Below are 19,166 nucleotides of genomic sequence, written 5' to 3'. Positions count from 1 at the left end.
AATCACTGTTTTGTGAACAAAAAATGAACTGAAACAACAGAACATAGGGAAAAAAGCACAAAGAGAAATTTCAAAAAAAAAAAAAATGAAGGGACATTTTCAGAAGAATAAAAGCAATTTCATTAGCTAAAGAAGTTTCATAAAGGCAAGTACTTTTGTGGTGTCACCGCCAGACACCACACTTGCTAGGTGGTAGCACTTTAAATCGGCCACGGTCCATTAGTATACGCCGGACCTGCGTGTCGCCACTGTCAGTGATCGCAGACCGAGCGCTACCACACGGCAGGTCTAGAGAGATGTACTAGCACTCGCCCCAGTTCTACAGCCGACTTTGCTAGCGACGCCACTCTGACAAATACGCTCTCATTTGCCGAGACGATAGTTAGCCTAGCCTTCAGCTACATTTGCTACGACCTAGCAAGGCGCCGTATTCAATTGCTAATTAATATTATGAAGCATGTATCATCAAGAGCGATGTTCTACAATTATGGATTAAAGTTAAGTATTCCAGAAGCTACATACTTTTCTTTATAGCATTCATTATGTATCCTGTTTCAGACCTCACGCCAGCCTGCGTGAATTTAAGCGCGTGCCTTTCGGCTTCCTCTCATTGTGTCTAGGCTGTCTTGTCTAGACACAACAACTTAAATGACAGCAAAGATAATTGCATAAAGTTATTGTAGTTGTGGAAGTAAGGGAACTAATAGCTTTCATAATAGAGAGAATAATACCATTGTAATCTTGGAACACAACCTCTTCATATTCTCCAGTTTTCCTCTCTACTGTTACTCTGGCCACGTCATCTTCTCTCTTCCGCATCCTTTCTTTCAGTTATTTTAGCCACTTGTATCTCTTGCCTTTCATCTCAATGTGTGCGTCTTAAGAGGCATTCATGTCTAGTCCACTCTCTTCATATGCCCATACTGTTTTACTCTACTTTTCTCTTTTTTTTGTTGGGGATCCTCATGTGGTATCTCCTTAATCAATCAAAATCTCATTTTTACCGTTTTGGAACCATCACATTTCTCTAAACCTCCATCTCACTTGCTCACACCTTATTTTTTTCCCTTTTTCTTCATGACGTATATTTCTGCAACATACAACAGAATTGATATATTATATAATATGATTAGTATATCACATTGTTACTTTTCCAAGAGACTTCTTTACCCCATATCATACCTCACACTTCACATAAAACAATCAGCTTGTCTTGCCTGTTCATTTATCAGGGTGTATACGACCTGGGACAACCGGGAAATCTGGGAAAAACCTGGGAATTTTTTCATCCAGGAAAAATCCTGGAATTTTTCGTTGTTTTAGTTTTTCGTTAAATTTTTGTAATTTTCAGAGGTAAGAACTGTTACTCTAACAAAGGATATTACTGTATCCCGCTACTGCAGAATAATACTGCAGCGTTAAAACATGAACAAGAGAAAAAACTAAAATAAAACTTAAATTGCAAAGAAAATGCGGCATATAGAATAACACAGTGCTCGTACAAGTGTCTGCCAACAGCAAAATGTGTCAAAGGCTTTCGGAAGACTATGCAATGCTTCATAACAACAAATTGCCTTCGATGAGCGTGACGTCACAACTGTTTACATTAGACTCATTTAATCAGTTACGAGTGGGCTCATGCACACGCGCAGTTGAGTCGTGTATGTGTAGTAAACCGGAAAAATTTTACTGGGGCGCCCAAGCTGCCAGATTCACGCATGTGCAGCAGGCCCGGATCTAGTGGGGAGTGAGGGCAAACTGGGGTATCTGAACTGGGTGGCAATTACGAGGGAAGGGGCAAATTCATATTCTTGAGGAAGAAAAAAAAATGTGTTTCATAAAGCACCCAGCATCCAGCGCACATCGGTCTATCGATTATTCATATGATTTTGAAACGCACCCCTGCTGGTTTTTGAACACATTCTAAGTTGATTTCTGAATGAATTATAAGTTGATTTTTGAATGTGTGCATAGTGTACCTGATGTCTCTGCCAGGGGAATCATCGTCACATCTAGAAATAAACTTTCCTGCAGACAAAACGGGACAGGGCTATACGAGCTGAGCGGAATAAAGCCGAACCGGTGAATGCCAAGTGCTGCTTGTTTATGTGGTTGTTTCGGTTTGCGAATGTTCAGCATTGTTATAATTACTAGCGAAATCCATAGATTCAGACTACCAGAGTGGAAATAAACGACTAACAGGTAAGAAAGATTACATATTATCTTTTCGGTGTATCCAAGAAAGCGAAATTTTGACAGAAATCTTTTGACCAGATCGCTACATGAGACAGGGCCAGTTGTAGTCCCCAGCTACCAGCCGCTTGAGTTCCATTCTGCGAGTAGCGCGGAAAACGCATTGTATGAATAATCGCTGGATAACTAAACCGGTGATTGTGGCAGGGTTAGTGAAATTAACCGGAGAATGAGTTTTGACAGTGGTAGGAATAGTTACAGAATTAGTGACGACAAGACCGTTTGTTAGAATAAGGAAGGAGAAGAAACAGGGACATCACACAAATTATGGAGGAATATGACGATTTCAAATTTATACAAAAATTTCGTTCTACTACTTTTCGGTCTCGTGCATGAGAAACTGGAGCATATGAATGAAATGTGAAACTGTTTCCTAACGTAAAGCTTTTTGCTTGTAGTAGGCCAAATAGGTATTTCGTATTGGTACTTCGTGAATTATATTCTGACGTATTATAAAAATGATCATTATTGCTAAAACAGTCTCGCTTATTTTGTGTGTTTTACAATTGCTGAAATATTAGAAAGGCCTGTTTTGTTTTCTCCAGCACACAGTGACAAAATAGACTTAATCAGTTCGAGAAACCACACCAGTCTTGGGTACTATTTGTATTAACAGCTTGTTCAGTATTAGACAGTGACATTTCCATTTTTCATGTAGCAAAACGTTTGACGAACTTTGATAAGGTAATAGTCCTTTCACAGAAAGGAAAGCACGCCATGTGAAACTGTAGCAAGATTAGAGAGAAAAATCGCTAGGACCTAAGGATTGAAGAAATGTGAACTGTCTTGCCTGTCTCTTGTCCTTACTGGTTTTAGGTGTCCTATATTTAATCTTATGAGTCCAGTTTTTCTGAAGAGTTCTTGTTCTCCTGGTTACAAATAAACCTATCCTGTATTAATGGCAAGAGGGTCTTTTTACAAAAAAAAAAAGGGGGGGGGGGGGGGGGCAGGATGTCAAACCAGCCGACTGGGAGCAGGAGAGGCGCTACAGGACATTTTAATTTCCACTGTCCTGAAATGGTTTGATGGCATCCATTACAAAATATACACGTTTGAGTTCCACAGAGTGAAATATAGTGATGGTATAACAATGTTGTTTGAAGATGCGTGGCTCCCCACCGCACACTTAAGACCAAATAACGTGTCGTACATATCCTTGAAGATATATCTTTTATGTATCAGACTCTTCAGAAAGATGTGCGCTACAAAATGAACTTATTTTTGAAAAGAGCAGTCTGAGTTATAGTTGGGGGGGGGGGGGGGGGGAGTAGTCTCCACATGACCCGTTTTTACATTTACTGATTTTTCAGTTTCCTTCTCATTTACTATTCTCACGTCAAATGAAAACAAGACGGATTTCTGTGGCTGGGAGCTATCAAGTGAATTAAAATACGTTCACATAATTATGGAAGGGTAAACTATGCTACTCGTTTCAGATTTTATTTTATTTCCACCTTTCTGACAGTCAAGCATTAATCGCCTTACAGAACAATGAAGTTATTTTTGTCGGTTTGATAAATAAATTTGGCTTTTATTAAGCTGTCCTGCTGAGGCAGTCAATTTATTCCACACTATTGGCTAGTTTCAACTGTTCACTGCATTTCAGGTGCACATTTTCATCTTCTAGCACGTATGGCATTATGCCATAATAAAGAACCAAACATGAGATAATACAGTACTGATACTCCAAGAAAATTTATGTCCCGAAAACCACACTGAAAAGCTTCATATTTGATCGAGGCCTACGTCATTGAGAATCTGGACATACCAATGTACACTGTTAGGTGAACTATGCATTTTGGTATGGTTCACAAAATTCTGACGCTCTTGGAGTATCCTCTGATGTCTTGTTTCTTTTATGACATAATGTAAGCTCCTTTAATGTTTTACACGTACGAACATGTGGGCTTCCTACATTACCGTACCTGCACAAGCGCGATGACGTCTCTTATCTGGCGCTCTCTGACAACTGCTGAAATGAATCTATTTCTAACAGGTCACGGGAAAATATTGCGAATTGTTGTTAGGAAACTGTTATTTTCAAAGAAAATTTCCTTTTACGCAAGATGAACTATGTGCGAGAATGTACGATGGATTTTTTAAACCACAGAGTGTTTGGTCTCTTTTAAAAATCAAATCTTTGATGAAGAGCTATTTAGAAGACTTTCGAGCCCAGAAGATCAGAGATTTATGTCGGTATTAAAAATTTTGCTGGTGTATTTGTGTGATGTATATTAAAGTGTAACATGCGCTAAACAGATGAACATTATAACTGAAAGCTTAGCCTCTCTTGTAGCTTATTAATCTTGAGACAAATATTATTTGCGAAAGCTTTGCTTTTCTTGTAGAAACACTACGTATATTAATTTAAACCATTAACTTTTCCTGTTGGGGAATTCGAATTTATACTTTCGTAGTACGAAAATATGCAGCGTACATGTTGCTGCACATCAGAGATCTTTTTCCCCCCTGAGTATCATTTTCTAAATTGCCGGGAAATTCTACGCTGCTGTATAAAACCATATCCTATCAAAGGATAAGTTTTACAGTTACGAGGGAAAGTATACTGTCACTTAACATGCAATAGCGTATTTTCACCCGGGACAAAATGTATTTTTAACCGGGAGATCCCGGAAAAATCCGGGAATTTTTTCTCTTTGTCCGCGTATACACCCTGTTTATCTATCAATCACTCATTTCTTCCATTTTACTGTATTATACTCCCCAAGCCCTTTAAACTTTCCACCATTGTCAGCTATACCTCATACAGTACCATTTTTACTTTACGTCTGTCCATTTTTCTTATTATGAACACCAGATCACTCTCCTTTACTTAAAATTTAGGCCATGTTGTTGCATATCATCTTCCTCAACATCTAATTGCTTCTGTACTTTGTAATGATAATGTCATTGGTATGAAAACTACTATGAGGTGGCTTTGATATTGCCAAACAGTATGTCTCATCAGTTGCTTTGGAGTATGGTTAATTTGTCTTAAGGTATAGAACTGTAATGAAAATGTAGTCTCTTATCACTGTAGTGAAGACAGAAGCCTATTTATTTGTTATGTAATTTGAAAATAATTCTAGTTCGAGCTTTTTTTGTCTACTGTGAACAGCAATTAAGTGTGTAATGATGTGAAAAGCTCTTACAGTACATCATTGTATTGGACTGCAGTGTATGTCTGAGTGAGACTTCTCTCGTCCAATGTTTAACACAAATCTGTGCATTAAGTCTCACATCCTGTCATCCACTGCCTATAATATAATGTAGGTGAAATAATCAGACAATGGAAAATCCAGGATGGAATGTAACAATACCAGAGAAGGAAAGTTGCTACTCACCATATAGCGGAGATGCTGAGTCGCGATAGGCACAACAAAAAGATTCACACAGTTATAGCTTTCGGCCGTTAAGGCTTTTGTCAGCAGTAGACACACACACACACACACACACACACACACACACACACACCTTACACATACGTCTGCAGTCTTACAGAACTGAGACCACACTGCCACAGTGTGGTTTCAGTTCTGTGAGACTGCAGACGTGTGTGCAAGTTGCGTTTGCGCGCGCGCGCGCGTGTGTGTGTGTGTGTGTGTGTGTGTGTCTACTGCTGACAAAGGCCTTAATGGCCTAAAGCTATAACTGTGTGAATCTTTTTGTTGTGCATATCGCGACTCAGTATCTCCGCTATATGGTGAGTAGCAACTTCCCTTTTCTGGTAGGTGAAATAATGACAGACAGATACAGCTATCAAATAACTTAGTTGAATGCAAAGTTTCTAAGTTAAAGCAATAGTTTTTTTAGCAATCCAAATTAGTCTGTAGCTGTTGGTCATGCAAGGGTTCAAAATTTGCAAAACTTTACTACAAATGCTCATGTCCAGTCGTAACTCTTAAAATAACACCTTTTACTGAATCTGGTTCAGACATATACTGCTAGTTCACTGCTTATGTGGGCACACATACTTCCCTCATCTGTTGCCAGTCACACAGTGCCTTCACCCTGCATGTAAGTGTGACAAAAATGGAATTGATCAAATATCATTCAGACTGTGGCCATGTGTCTGTCTTCTGTGAAAGACATCTTGGAAAATCTAGCAGGCAAATTAAAAAAGAAAAAATAGGGCTTCCTGCATCCAATCATCTGAATTTCTACAGTATCTGAATGTGACACTTTGTGACAATGGATACAGTGTAATATGGGATTTTGCAGATAATAATGTTTTTATCCTGCAGTTTTTATCACTGTAACAATGCATAGACCACATCTGTGTGTTATATATTATAAGTATCCAGAAACCTGTGGAATAGATCATATTTCATTTGTTACCGTACCTGACTGCCCTAAACATGACCCTGTGTGTACTGACAGTATTATGAAAAGGACTCATGATATAACGAAGATAATGAGTCACAGACAGGCACAACAAAATGACTACTAAACATGTAAGCTTTTGGCCAGAAGGCCTCCTTCTGAAATAGACAAAAAAAAGCATGTACACACACACACACACACACACACACACACACACACACACACACGACCACTGTCTCTTGTTGCCGAGGCCAGAGTCTGGCTTCGACAGCTAGTCACAGCGCTCATGTGTGTGCATGCGCGCGCAGGTGTGTGTGTGTGTGGGGGGGGGGGGGGGGTTCATCGAAAGCTTACATGTTTAATACTCATTTTGTTGTGCCTGTTTGTGACTCAGCATCTCCGCTATATGATGAGTAGCAGTCTATCCTTTTCACCAAAAATAATCAATTATTGATAATATAATGTAAACGGATAGATGAAAAATCTACTCACCGAGCAGCAGTAGGGGAACACACACACAAAAGGATTTAACTTTTACAAGCTTTCGGAGTCAGTGGCTCTTTCTTCTGGCAGAAGAGTTGAAGGGAACAGAAGAGGGGTGAAGGAAAAGGACTGTAGATGTTAAATAAAAGTGGTACAGTTCAGAAAAGTCACCCAGAAGAGGGGGGGGGGGGGGGGGGGGAGTGGACAGCAAAAAATAGACAAGCCAGAAAATGAAAGATGTAGAACACTAAAATGGAATGAAGAAAGGAGTAGCTACTGTGAAGAAATACTGAGACAGGAGGAATTAGCATAAATTAAGGCCGGGTGGGTGGCGAGAACCAAGGACATTTTGTAGTGCTAGTTCCCAACTGCAGAGTTCTGAAAAACTGGTGTCTGGGAGAAGAATCCGGATGGTGCATGTGGTGAAACAGGCACCGATATCATGGCTGTCATGTTGTATAGCATGCTCTGCAACAGGATATTGTTTGTTGTCTGTATAAGCCCTCTTCTGCCTATGCCCATTCATACTGACTGATAACTGGGTGGTAGTCATGCCGATGTAAAAGGCTGAACAATGTATACATAGCAGGTGGTATATGACATGTCATTTTGCTGGTGACTATCCCTTTGATAGCATATGTTTTGCCAGTTACAGGGCTGGAATAGGGGGTGGAAGGAGGGTGCATAAGGCGGGTCTTGCAGCAGGGCCGGTCACAAAGGTAGGAGCCATAAGGTGAGGAGATGGGTCCAGAAGGAGCATAGGGTCTGACAGGGATAGTGCAGAGATTGGGAGGGTGACAAAAAGCTACTCTAGGTGTAGTGAGCAAAATCTCGGACACAATGGATCTCATTTCAGGACATGATCTTAGGAAGTCATGGCCTTGTCAAAGTAGCTGATTAATACATTCCAGACCAGGATAATACTGAGTGACCAGTGGTGTGCTCTGAAGTTGTTTTTTTGGAGGAATCAGCAGTACCAGGATTGAATGTGATAGCCCAAAAATCAGCTTTTAAACTACATCCAGTGAAGGCTGAGGTGAGAATGGTGGTATATTGCATCTCAACAAATACTTCTGCCTCAATTGCCAAGGCTCTGTGGGAGGGAACATTTGACACAGAAAGGATGGCAACTGTCAAAATGTACGTACTGTTGTTTGTCAGTAGGTTTCATGTGCACAGAAGTGTGTAGCTGACCTTCGGTGAGGATGAGATCAACATCTAGGAAAGTGTCATTGTCATTGTTCGTTTGTGTAAATTTAACCTATTTTTCATGCTTTCCATGCATGTTTTGTTGGCATCTTCACATTACCATTTAAATAGTTAACGCCTTTTCCAGTACTTCGTAATTTTGATGCAGTAACATGTTATCAAGAGGGGATGGGGGAGTGGTACTTTGCACCCACCCGTAAAAAATTTGAAAAAAATTGTTAATTGGTTTTGACTTATATTGAAGAGAGAGTTTTTAAAGCTGTACTAAGGTATAAGTAGGATCAAGAACCTGAAAATACCCTTTAGTAGTCTCTTAGCAATATCAATGCACTTTCAATAACATGTACTACCATGGGTGGGATACCCCTAAAAAAATTACGAATTTTGTTAGTTATTGTTGACTGCTGTTCCCAACATATCTTGTAAAGAAATATTGATGTGTAACTAGTGTCCTGAACCTGAAAATCTTCAATGGTATTCGTTACGAAGAGTCACATCTACTAGTAAGACTAAATCAAACAATGGAAACTCCAGATAGGAATATCAACAATGTAGGAAAAGATATGTTGCTACTTACCTTGAAGAAGATATGTTAAGTTTCAGACAGACAAAATTAAAAGACATTCACATAAAGCTTTCGGCCACAGCCTTTATCAGCAAAAGAGCGACACACACCACGCATTTGCACAAACAAGCAAAACCCATGCACACATGACCGCAACTCCGGCAGCTTGGTCTGGAATGGTATGTTTCTCTTTTGCTGACGAAGACTGTGGCCCAAATGTGTCTTTTTAATTGTATCTGTCTACACTTAACTGTCTTCTTTACGGTAAGTAGCAATCTGCTAGTAACACTTAAATTGGATTAAGTTGACTTAAAAATTTAAAACATTTATGGAATCTGGTAGAAGACTTCATTGCAAGAGGTAGACATAAAATCCTCCCTCCCCTCATCTTAGTGTTGCAAAAGTTGAGCCAAATATCATCCCAACCTGAGATATATTTTTTCATGAATTTTGAAGGTGACATTCTTTGAGGTATTTAATGTCAAAAGAATAAGGTCATTGGCCATAATTGTGTAAATTGCTTGAATGTCCACATTGCATATTATTTGAAAGTTTGTTCCCAGGCCTTTACAAAATTATCTGAAAATTTTTTGTGGCCACTGCTCAGGTTGTACTTGTGCTGCAGTTCTATAATTTGGCATTTTTCATTCTCTTGTCATGTGCAATGAACACATCAAATATGATGAAAATTGGTGGTGGTTGGATTGACACCTGTGTTAATTTGATGTGGAATGACTGATGCCGTGTACTGATTAATGAATTGTTGCTAACCACCTTTTGTAGTGTAGCAGCACCTTACCCATGTAACACTAATATAATGTGCATTGTTTGTTGCAGGTGGCAATGAATGCACTTCATGCTTTGTATAACCATTTCTGTGCAATTGGCATAGTGGGGAATCATCTTGATTTACAGATTGACAAGGGGATTCTACAACATGTCATAGTAGGTGCTGGAGCGGATTCTTATTATGAATATCTTAACACTGATGTGGTGTATACATTGTTTGTTGCAGGTGGCAATGAATGCACTTCATGCTTTGTATAATCATCGCTCTGCAATTGGCCTAGTGGGAAATCATATTGATGTGCAGACTGGTAAATGGACTGCACAAGATGCTGGAATAGGTGCTGGAGTGGATTCTTATTATGAATATCTTGCAAAGGGAGCTATATTATTGCAGAGACCAGAGTTGATGCGCATGTTTCGAGAAGGGCGTTCAGCTATTGATAAATATTTGAGTCGTGATGACTGGCATCTTTGGGTGTCAATGTCCAAGGGGCAGGTGACACTGCCTGTTTTCCAGTCTCTTGAAGCTTACTGGCCTGGAGTGCTCAGTCTCATTGGTAGGTTGATTTTTGTGTGTGCGTGTTTTTTCCAAGAGCAGTTTGAGAGCACACTCTGTTATGAGTGTAATTTTCTCATCATTGAGTAAGTGGCATATTTCCATCTGATGAGAGAATTTGTTGGGCTGCATCAGCAATAAGCATCTCCCCAAGTTTGGCTGTCACTTAGGGAGTGGGTGTGGTCCTGTAACTCAAGCATAATTTGGTACTCGGTGAATGTTTTGAACACTAGTAATTAGAGATCATGCCAAGAGATTTCACCATAGATATAGTTACAATTACAGTCCATTTAAGAGAACAAAACTATAGGAAATGTCCACAATTGAAGCAAAAACCCAACAATTTTTAACAAGAGTAGTAATGAACTGAAAGGCCGGAGGTTAATCAATATTTTGCAGTTACTCTAGATGGGACAGTTTGGGGAGTTGATTGCATATTTCCACAAAGTTGTGTTGGACATACATTGTTATGCTGTGGGACTTTGTAGGGGTTAGGTTTTGGTGCCCTAAAATCACAGAGCAGAGGTTATTATTTTCAAAGTGAAATTCTGGGACTGAGGAAAGTTAAGCACAAGGTTTGGACAAAGGAAAATTGAATTAAGGGTAATGAAGTGGAAATGAACTAGAAAAGCCTTAGATCAGAGAGATTGCGTGAACAGAGGATATTCAGTTGGGACAGTTCCTATCTACATTGTTCAGATGAGCTGGCACCAGGCGATGATGGACGAGTAACCAGAGAGCACAGGTACTGAAGTAGTGTTGCAGTATACAGCATGTTCAGCAACTGGGTCATTGAGGATTTCAGTTAACCACAGAAAGACAGGTTGTTCATTGTTATTTGCACTAAGAAAGCTGGGCAGTGATGGCAACACAGTTCGTAATAACATAGCTGCTTTTTATGAGATAGCTACATTTTACAGGATAGGAAATGTTTGATTGATTAGCTACATTTTATAGGATAGGAAATGTTTGATTGGACTGCAGTAATAGGTGATGGATGGGTTAGTAAATAGGACAAGACTTCCATATGGGTCACTGACAGAGGAATGAGCCATGTGGTGCAGGATTGGAAGCAGGCTTGGCATAAGAAGGATGGAATAGACTATTTCATATTTGGCTGAGCAACAAAATATTACTCTTGAGTGATTGAGAGTTTGATTTGTATTAGGTTATACCTTATCTCAGGACATAGTGGAGGCAGTCAAAGCCTGGAGTGAAGGCTGTGATTGAGTTTCTCAAAGGCTGGGTGACAAGAAGAGTTCTTCTAAGTAACGAGGGTTAGCTGGATCTGTCTGTAAATGCTTTTGCCAGGTTATCAGCATATTTGGCTAAGTCCTGTTGTCCACAGCAGATGTGACACACCTGGAAGCCAAGGCTATAAGGGAGGATCTTTTAATTTGGAATGGTTGGGACGTGTCAAAATGGAAGTGCTGTTGGTGGTTAGTGAATTTGATATGAAGACAGCTCCCCCCCACACCCCCCTCCTTTTTTTACTCGATGGGATGTGGAGCATGACATCTAGGAAGGTAGCTAGGGTTCTTGAGGAAAGAGCAGAGGTTGCCCTTGCCTTGAGCCCAAATTATAAAGATGACAGTGAATGTAAACCACAAGCTCTTTTTGGAGTTGAGTGCATAAAAACAGATGATCCTACAGAACACATGGAATAAATCAACTCTCTGTTGTCACTAGTCAGCTGTGTGCACGCTTCCCTTGCTTACCTTTATTTTTAGTAGGTGCTCAAAGTGTTTTCCCTCTGTGGTTAGAGCAGCCTGATGCCTGACTTCTCCTGGAACTTTAGCAAACACTCAAATGAATTTTAGCTACTAAAATCTGGGAAATGACTAGCCAAACCCGGTCTTCCAACTCTTCAAGCATGTGGGGATTGGTTGCATATACCTTATCTTTTAACATTCCCCAAAGACAAAAATCATATTGATTAAGATCTGGAGGACAAGAAGACCAGTCAACTATCCTACCATCAAAAACACTTCGTATTGCTGTCATAGAAGCATTGGCGATGTGTGGTCTTGCATTGTCCTGCATGAAATAACCGTACATCTTTTCATTAGGTGTTGTTGTTGTTGTTGTTGTTGTGGTCTTCAGTCCAGACACTGGTTTGATGCAGCTCTCCATGCTACTCTATCCTGTGCAAGTTTCTTCATCTCCCAGTACCTACTGCAAACTACATCCGTCTGAATCTGCTTAGTGTATTCATCTCTTGGTCTCCCTCTATCATTTTTACCCTCCACGCTGCCCTCCAATACTAAATTGGTGATACCTTGATGCCTCAGAATATGTCCTACCAACCAATCTCTTCTTCTAGTCAATTTGTGCCACAAATCTCTCTTCTCCCCAATTCTGTTCATACCTCCTCATTAGTTATGTGATCAACCCATCTAATCTTCAGCATTCTCCTGTAGCAGCACATTTCGAAAGCTTCTATTCTCTTCTTGTCCAAACTATTTATCGTCCATGTTTCACTTCTATACATTGCTACACTCCATACAAATACTTTCAGAAACAACTTCCTGACACTTAAATCTATACTCAATGTTAACAACTTTCTCTTCTTCAGAAACACTTTCCTTGCCATTGCCAGTCTACATTTTATATCCTCTCTACTTCGACCATCATCCGTTATTTTGCTCCCCAAATAGCAAAACTCCTTTACTACTTTAAGTGTCTCATTTCCTAATCTAATTCCCTCAGCATCACCCGATTTAATTCGACTACATTCCATTATCCTCGTTTTGCTTTTGTTGATGTTCATCTTATATCCTCCTTTCAAGACCCTGTCCATTCCGTTCAACTGCTCTTCCAAGTCCTTTGCTGTCTCGGACAGAATTACAATGTCATCGGCAAACCTCAAAGTTTTTATTTCTTCTCCATGGATATTAATACCTACTCCAATTTTTCTTTTGTTTCCTTTACTGCTTGCTCAATATACAGATTGAATAATATCGGGGAGAGGCTACAACCCTGTCTCACCCCATTCCCAACCACTGCTTCCCTTTCATGCACCTCAACTCTTATATCTGCCATCTGGTTTCTGTACAGATTGCTCCCTGTATTTTACCCCTGCCACCTTTAGAATTTGAAAAAGAGTATTCCAGTCAACATTGCCAAAAGCTTTCTCTAACTCTACAAATGCTAGAAACGTAGGTTTGCCTTTCCTTAATCTATTTTCTAAGATTAGTCGTAGGGTCAGTATTGCCTCACATGTTCCAATATTTCTACGGAATCCAAACTGATCTTCCCCGAAGTCGGCTTCTGTCAGTCTCTCCATTTGTGAGTAAAGAATTCGAATTAGTATTTTGCAGCCGTAACTTATTAAGCTGATAGTTTGGTAATTTTCACATCTGTCTACACCTGCTTTCTTTGGGATTGGAATTGTTATATTCTTCTTGAAGTCTGAGGGTATTTTGTCTGTCTCATACATTTTGCTCACCAGATGGTAGAGTTTTGTCAGGACTGGCTCTCCCAAGGCTGTCAGTAGTTCTAATGGAATGTTGTCTACTCCTGGGGCCTTGTTTTGACTCAGGTCTTTCAGTGCTCTGTCAAACTCTTCACGCAGTATCATATCTCCCATTTCGGCTTCATCTACATCCTCTTCCATTTCATAATATTGTCTTCAAGAACATCGCCCTTGTATAGACCCTCTATATACTACTTCAACCTTTCTGCTTTCCCTTCTTTGCTTAGAACTGGGTTTCCATCTGAGCTCTTGATATTCATACAAGTAGTTCTGTTTCCGCCAAATGGCTCTTTAATTTTCCTCTAAACAGTATCTATCTTACCCCTAGTGACATAAGCCTCTACATCCTTACATTTGTCCTTTATCCATCCCTGCTTAGCCATTTTGCACTTCCTGTCGATCTCATTTTTGAGACATTTGTATTCCTTTTTGCCTGCTTCATTTATTGCATTTTTATATTTTCTGCTTTCAACAATTAAATTCAATATTTCTTCTGTTACCCAAGGATTTCTACTAGCCCCCGTCTTTTTACCTACTCGATCCTCTGCTGCCTTCACTATTTCATCGCTCAAAGCCACCCATTCTTCTTCTACTGTATTTCTTTCCCCCATTCCTGTCAATTGTTCCCTTATGCTCTCCCCAAAACTCTGTAAAACCTCTGGTTTAGTCAGTTTATCCAGGTCCCATGTCCTTAAATTCCCACCTTTTTGCAGTTTCTTCAGTTTTAGTCAGTTCATAACCAATATATTGTGGTCATACTCCACATCTGCCCCTGGAAATGTTTTACAATTTAAAACCTGATTCCTAAATCTCTGTCTTACCATTATATAATCTATCTGATACCTTCTAGTATCTCCAGGCTTCTTCCATGTATACCACCTTCTTTCATGATTCTTGAATGAAGTGTTAGCTATGATTAAGTTATGCTCTGTGCAAAATTGTACCAGGCGGCTTCCTCTTTCATTTCTTACGCCCCATCCATATTCACCTACTACGTTTCCTTCTCTCCCTTTTCCTACTACCTAATTCCAGTCACCTATGGCTATTAAATTTTCGTCTGCCTTCACTATCTGAATAATTTCTTTTATTTCATCATACATTTCTTCAATTTCTTCGTCATCTGCAGAGCTAGTTGGCATATAAACTTGTAGTACTGTAGTAGGCGTGGGCTTCGTGTCTATCTTGGTCACAATAATGTGTTCACCATGGTGTTTGTAGTAACGTACCCGCACTCCTATTTTTTTTATTCATTATTAAACCTACTCCTGCAGTACCCCTATTGGATATTGTATTTATAACCCTCTATTCACCTGACCAAAAGTTTTGTTCCTCCTGCCACCGAACTTCACTAATTTCCACTATATCTAACTTTAACCTATCCATTTCCCGTTTTAAATTTTCTAACCTACCTGCCCGATTAAGGGATCTGACATTCCACGCTCCGATCCATAGAACGCCAGTTTTCTTTCCCCTGATAACGACATCCTCTTAAGTAGTCCCCGGAGATCTGAATGGGGGACTATTTTACCTCTGGAATATTTTACCCAAGAAGACACCATGATCATTTAACCATACAGTAAAACTGCATGCCCTCGGGAAAAATTAACGCCTGTAGTTTCCCCTTGCTTTCAGCTGTTCACGGTACCAGCACAGCAAGGCCATTTTGGTTAGTTTTACAAGGCCAGATCATTCAAGCATCCAGACTGTTGCTCCTGCAACTACTGAAAAGGCTGTTGCCCCTCTTCAGGTACCACATGTTTGTCTGGCCTCTCAACAGATACCTCTCCGTTGTGGTTGCACCTACAGTACGGCTGTCTGTATCGCTGAGGCACGCAGCCTCCCCACCAACGGCAAGGTCCATGGTCCATGGTCCATGGTTCATGGGGGGAGGGGGGGGGGGGGGTGACGTTAGGTGTTAGTTCTAAAAAAAAAAAAAAAAAAAAAAAAAAAGTGGGGGGGGGGGGGCTGCAGTATATTGTTCACATATCTGTCAGAATATATTGTTTTGTGGGAAAAGATTGGTCCAGCAATTTGTCTTGCACTAATTCCCCACCACACTCTTGTTTTCACATCATGCAGAGGTTGTTGATGTAATTCATGAGGATTTTCAGAGCTCCGATGTCGATTGTTCTGGAAATTTATGTACCCTGACAAATGCAGCCTTACTTCATCAGAAAAAAATCCCCTAAGGATTAACTTCCCCCATTGTGCACAAATTGTAAAATCCAGGTGCAATAATGACACCGAGCAACAGTATCTGAGTTCCTCAGTTGGTGCGTTACCATTATTTTGTATGGTTTCAATTCAGATGCACTTGACATACCAGTCTGAAGTGGCAAATGGTGCAGAGATTTTCTCAGACTTCTTTCAAAGGCCTCCCCTATCTTGTCCAATTTATTTTTGGTTAAAACACTAGGTTCTCTAGAGCTTCATTTGTGTAACACAGATCCAGTCTCTTGAAATTTCTTCATTAATCATTGGGAACAGGCACACCAGGAAATTTTTCCTGTGAATTCAGGCCGAGATTCCACATACAGTTCTGTTTATGAGACACACTGTATTATACCCAAAAAACATGTAACAAAAGAAATGACAGTGAAAAGTCTAGTAAGGAATAACAATACAGGGAAACCCTTATTATACATTTTGGTGCAGTCCAGCCTTAAAAAACGGAAAATTGAGAAAGAAACAGAATTGAAGAAAATGTTAAAACCCCCAAAAATATGAGCAAAAAAAGTGCAGTTGGCATATGTGATTAAAAATTGCAATCTTCTCCAATAGTTTGTATAAAATCTGTCTGAGTGAAGGAAATTAAATGTACAACACAATGTTTGTACAATAATTTGTGGTAATGAATTTCATCACTTACTAAAAAATCACTGGTGTGTAATAGCAAGTAAAAACTTGTCAAAAAATTGAAAATAGTGTCTGGGTACAAGGTAATTGTAATAATGCTCAACCACAAATTATACATTCAAATATGCATTTTTGGGAGATCATCCTGTGTGCTCATCCAGCAAAAAGTGATGAACATGTTGAATTAAACCAAAAACACACATCGGGTTAGTGGAAAAGCATATGCATAAATGCGGATATCTGCTTAGTGACAAACTAAGTCAACATTGCTGTTATTCCAGAATGAGATTTTGACTCTGCAGCGGAGTGTGCGCTGATATGAAACTTCCTGGCAGATTATTAAAACTGTGTGCCCGACCGAGACTCGAACTTGGGACCTTTGCCTTTCGCGGGCAAGTGCTCTACCAACTGAACTACCGAAGCACGATTCACGCCCGGTACTCACAGCTTTACTTCTGCCAGTATCTCGTCTCCTACCTTCCAAACTTTACAGTTTGAGCAGGAGAGCTTCTGTAAAGTTTGGAAGGTAGGAGACGAGATACTGGCAGAAGTAAAACTGTGAGTACCGGGCGTGAGTCTTGCTTCGGTAGCTCAGATGGTAGAGCGCTTGCCCGCGAAAGGCAAAGGTCCCGAGTTCGAGTCCCGGTCGGGCACACAGTTTTAATCTGCCAGGAAGTTTCATTGCTGTTATTGTTTGATGCTTTTTTTACGAGCTGCACTTCATATGCTCACACTTTTAAAGTGTTATTTTAGGTTTGATGAGAGAAACAGAAACACAAAAAAATGAGTTCGCTTTCCCAGTTGACGTTACAAGATTATTAGAAGTTGGCTTAGTGAATTTCTGTAAAAGTGTAAAAAGTAAATTTGAAAGAAAGCTCAGATGCAATGGTTTCACTTCATGCCCTCTATCACAGCAACCAATCTTTATTATCTACAGTGTAAGGTGCAAAGTACATACATGAGTGGTGTATATAGTTGTTGCAAATTTATTGTGTCAGATTTGAACAAAGTCTTTAAAATGTGCTATTGCAAAACCGTTCTATTTCTCGGTGACATCTCTGTCATAACACTTCACCTGTATGAAAAGTATGTTTTCAACACTTCAAAAAATGCTTTCACCCCCTGCCTGCACTCCTGTCATTGAATGGCCTCTCCCCCTCTCCACACTTCCAGTAGGCGAGCTCATTTTACATGTGTTATTGTGGTGCGGTGGCTGTGCTAGTTACTGGGTGACTTAACAAGTCGCCAGCCAGTAAGACTTCACTAGCCAGAAATGGGCGACGTTTCCTCGATTATGACTGAGCATATTCTTCGGGGCTTAGTGTTTTAAGTTAGAAGGTTGACAATTGATATTGTTGCTGAATACAGTATATCAGAAGTACATGCAAAAAGATGAGACTGAGTTATAGGGGGCACAAGGAAAGGTGGTGGCTGGGCCAGCATTGTCTCAGTTCAGAACACTTCGCGTCAACTGTCTTGTTCTTCCATTAACGCTGCAACCTAGCAGTAGTTGTATCATAATTGTGTGGTGAAGCTAAATGTTGCAAGTTGTGTTGGCAACAGCTGTCGTGGATTACATAAACATTTTCTATCTAATGCGTGCCCTCTCCATAACAGCCTAAAATATTCCCTTAACTCTGCCACCACCTGTGGTGGGAACCACCCATCTTTTGTGCCATTTATAACTTGTCCAGTCACATCAAATGTAATTGGAAGAAAACGAGAGAAAGTCAGGTGAGACATTGATTAAGAACTTAGAATCGAGTCAAACCTTACTAGGAAGAAATGTAAAATTGGAGAATTTTTATCATTGATCTTACGGCTTTTTCACAGGGGCTAGGAATTTATGGTGTAGAATTGTGAAACACACAAAATCAGAGAACATAAAATTGAAGTTCCACTGTAGATGATATGATAGACTGCTACTCTCCAAATAGAGGTGTTGCGTCGCAGACAGGCACAAAGAAAAAGGATCCTGCATTCTATCTCCCAGATTGAAACCCTTGCCCTCCAGGAGCTAGAGCAGCATGCATGAAATCATATCAGAAAACTATCCAGCCTAAAAAAATAAAGAAATACCTTTTTAAATGCACCTGTGTGGGATTCAACACCTCTTTTTATAGCAAAAAAAAATTAATTACGTTTGTCATGTGTTTGATATGATACTAAAAAGTCCTGGGTGGAATACAAGTTAGAAAGAATCTAGGGTAACCCACTCATAGTTTAGTTGAGATTTTGAGCAGTTGACAGGCACATAAGCAAAATTAAAAACATTGCTGAGCTTTAAGATATATCCTCTTTCAGAGTGTAATAAATCCATACACACATGGCTACAGTGCTCTAGCTGTGACACCCTTCATGTGGTGAAAGATAGTGTTGCATGGAGTTGATAAGAAGAATAAACTGCAAGGGAGGATAAAATGGTGGTTTAGAAAACGGAGACTGACAGTAAGGGGTGAGGCAAACACACAGGACAACAATGGGGCACTGGCGATCCCTCTGTGATGCATGTAGAAGAAATTCCATATAGCACATGAAGGAGTGAGTTGGTTGGCTGGTAGTGTCAGTGGTGGTGGTGGTCGTGAAACAGATGAAGAAAAAGGCCCCAGGAAGATTAATGAAATGAAGTGGAGACATGAAGAAAGGGATTGGACTAG

The 19,166-nt window shown here is 40.0% G+C and overlaps 1 protein-coding gene across 1 annotated transcript in view; it reads left to right on the top strand.

Annotated features, from left to right (window-relative positions):
* The window catches only part of LOC124605123 (ER degradation-enhancing alpha-mannosidase-like protein 2), a 123,021-nt gene that overhangs the window by 32,971 nt on the left and 70,884 nt on the right, over window positions 1–19,166 (top strand). The window contains exon 5 of the mRNA XM_047136599.1: window positions 9,849–10,179. Within this exon, the coding sequence (XP_046992555.1) occupies window positions 9,849–10,179 (331 nt within the window). The remainder of the gene's footprint in view (window positions 1–9,848; window positions 10,180–19,166) is intronic.

The sequence above is a fragment of the Schistocerca americana genome, chromosome 3, assembly GCF_021461395.2.
Source record: "Schistocerca americana isolate TAMUIC-IGC-003095 chromosome 3, iqSchAmer2.1, whole genome shotgun sequence".
In the NCBI taxonomy this organism is placed as follows: domain Eukaryota; kingdom Metazoa; phylum Arthropoda; class Insecta; order Orthoptera; family Acrididae; genus Schistocerca; species Schistocerca americana.
This window is presented reverse-complemented; position numbering and strand designations above follow the sequence as displayed.